Genomic DNA, 2,188 nt, shown 5'->3' on the forward strand with positions numbered 1-2,188 from the left:
GGTCTGGGGGTGCGCAGGATCTGGCAGCACCCTGTGCCCGAAGGCAGCGAGCACTAGAGGGCAGCAAGCCCCAGCGCTGAGAGTGCGGCCTGAAAAACCACATTAAATAATAATTTAAAAATAATAATTTAAATAGGATCCTTTCAATAGAATGATTTCAATAGAATAAATAAAGGGATGGACGGCTGGGAGAAGAGGGGGTGGGTTTGAGTCCCTCCTCCTCCAGCAAACGAGTCTGTCGTCATCCCCCCATCCTCCCCACACGTACAAAATATATTTTAATTATCTGAGGTAAATAACGAGGCTGTAAAAAAATCGAAAAAAAAAACGTTCCCGATATCGTGTCCCTCCCCTTAAAAAAATAAAGCATCATAAATAGTTTTAAAGAAAATATGAGGATCTTCTCCCTCTCTCTCACATGCACGCGCATAAATATAGATTATATTATGGATTAAAAAATACGGGGTTTTCTCTTCTGTAAATTCAAAAAGTGGAAAAATAGAGGAAGAGAAAGGGAAGAGCCGCCCGTTTCTGAGAGCTCCTGCGCCGTCTCTCTGGAAACAGAAAGAAAAAAGGGAGGAAAAAGGAAAACCCCCCCAACCGCAATGGGTGAGTGAAGGTGGGGAGAGGCTGGGGTGGACACGGGGGACGTGCGCGTCAGACGTCGCTGGGGGAGCGGGAGCGGAAGGGGACGGTGGAGGAGAAGCAGCCGCAGCAGACGGCCCACAGCACTTTCTGGATCTCCTGGTTCCTGAAGGCGTAGATGACGGGGTTGATCATGGAGTTGTAGGTGGCGGGGAGGAGCGTGGCGTAGGTGTAGAGCGCGGGGTAGCTGTAATCCCCCAGGAGGCAGTAAACAGCGAAGGGCAACCAGCACGACGCGAAGGCGCCCAAGATGACGGCCAAGGTGGCGATGCCTTTGCGGGTGGTGACGTAGTGGGAACTGGCCAGGAAATGTCTCTGGACGGCGATTTGGTGAGCGTGGCGGCACACGATCTTGCAGATCTGCACGTAGAGCTGGAGCATCACCGCGAAGACCATGAAGAAGGAGACGGAGAGGATGATGAGGTGGTTCTTGGTCAGCGGCTTGACGATGCTGCAGGAGGAAGGCTCCTTCAGGCAGTTCCAGCCCATGACGGGCAGGAGCCCGTAGCAGATGGATGCTCCCCAGGTGAGGATCAACATGATGTAAGTCCTGGTGACCGTCCTCTCTGAGTAGTAGGTCAGGGCGTTGTAGAGGGACAGGTAGCGGTCGATGGTGATGGTCAGCAAGCTGCTGACGCTGGCTGTGAAGGAGGTGACCAGCAGCCCCACTGTCAGCAGGCTGACCGCCTCCGACGGCATGAAGTAGACGAAGGCAAAGTGCAGGACCAAGCCCAAACCGGCCAGGAGGTCGGCGGTGGCCAAGCTGCCGATGAGGAGGAACATGGGAGCCCGGAAAGCCGGGGTGTAGAAGATGACCACCACCACAATGGCGTTCTCGCAGGAGATGATGGTCCCGGAGATGCAGAGGACGACGTCCCAGGGGTTCAAGGTGAGGGATGGCACCACTGACTCCATGTCCAAGGAGCTGTCACTGCCGTTCCTGGCCGCAAACCAGCCCTGGTGGCCCTCGATGGTGTTGAGGAGCCCTTCTTCCATCATGGCTGGCCCAATAGGGCCACGAGTGGCCCCCTCAGCACCTGCTGCCCCTACCCACCCCTGCTTTCCCTGGGCCACCCAGCCAGGGACAGTCCTGCTTGCCCCCAAAAGTTGTCTCTGGGAGCCAGGGGGACACAGAGCAGTTGTGTTGGGGGGCTGCTTGCTGTTTGCTCCCCGAGGATTTTTCTGGATGAGGTGATTTGGGTTTAATTCTTCTGCAAGCAATGAAAAAGAAATCGGTGAATAAAGCAGGGGGTAGACACAGACACCCCCCCTCAGCCCCCTCCTGCCTGCGTTAGCTGCTGGGGTATACACTGGATAAATACGGGGGGGCAGGATAAATACTGGTGGATAAATACAGGAGGAGTAAGAGCAACCCCGGCTCCTCCCCCCGAGGGCAACACTCAGGGGACCCCAAACAGCAGGTGAAGGGGGTGGGGAGGGGGAAAGGAGCCCTCTCAGCCCTACCATGCGCCCCCCAACTGAAGAATCCCCCCTTAGCTTGGGGGTCTGCCCCTTCCGGGACACCCGGGGAGGCAGCGCAGCC

General features: G+C 55.9%; 1 protein-coding gene across 1 annotated transcript; it reads right to left on the reverse strand.

Annotated features, from left to right (window-relative positions):
• Positions 1-657: 657 nt before the first annotated feature.
• Positions 658-1,644, reverse strand: LOC104534734 (G-protein coupled receptor 12-like). The gene has a single exon (XM_010191533.1). The coding sequence runs from the start codon at positions 1,642-1,644 to the stop codon at positions 658-660; it is 987 nt and encodes a 328-aa protein (XP_010189835.1).
• Positions 1,645-2,188: the final 544 nt, after the last annotated feature.

The sequence above is a fragment of the Mesitornis unicolor genome, unplaced genomic scaffold (assembly GCF_000695765.1).
Source record: "Mesitornis unicolor isolate BGI_N332 unplaced genomic scaffold, ASM69576v1 scaffold33789, whole genome shotgun sequence".
Classification (NCBI taxonomy): domain Eukaryota; kingdom Metazoa; phylum Chordata; class Aves; order Mesitornithiformes; family Mesitornithidae; genus Mesitornis; species Mesitornis unicolor.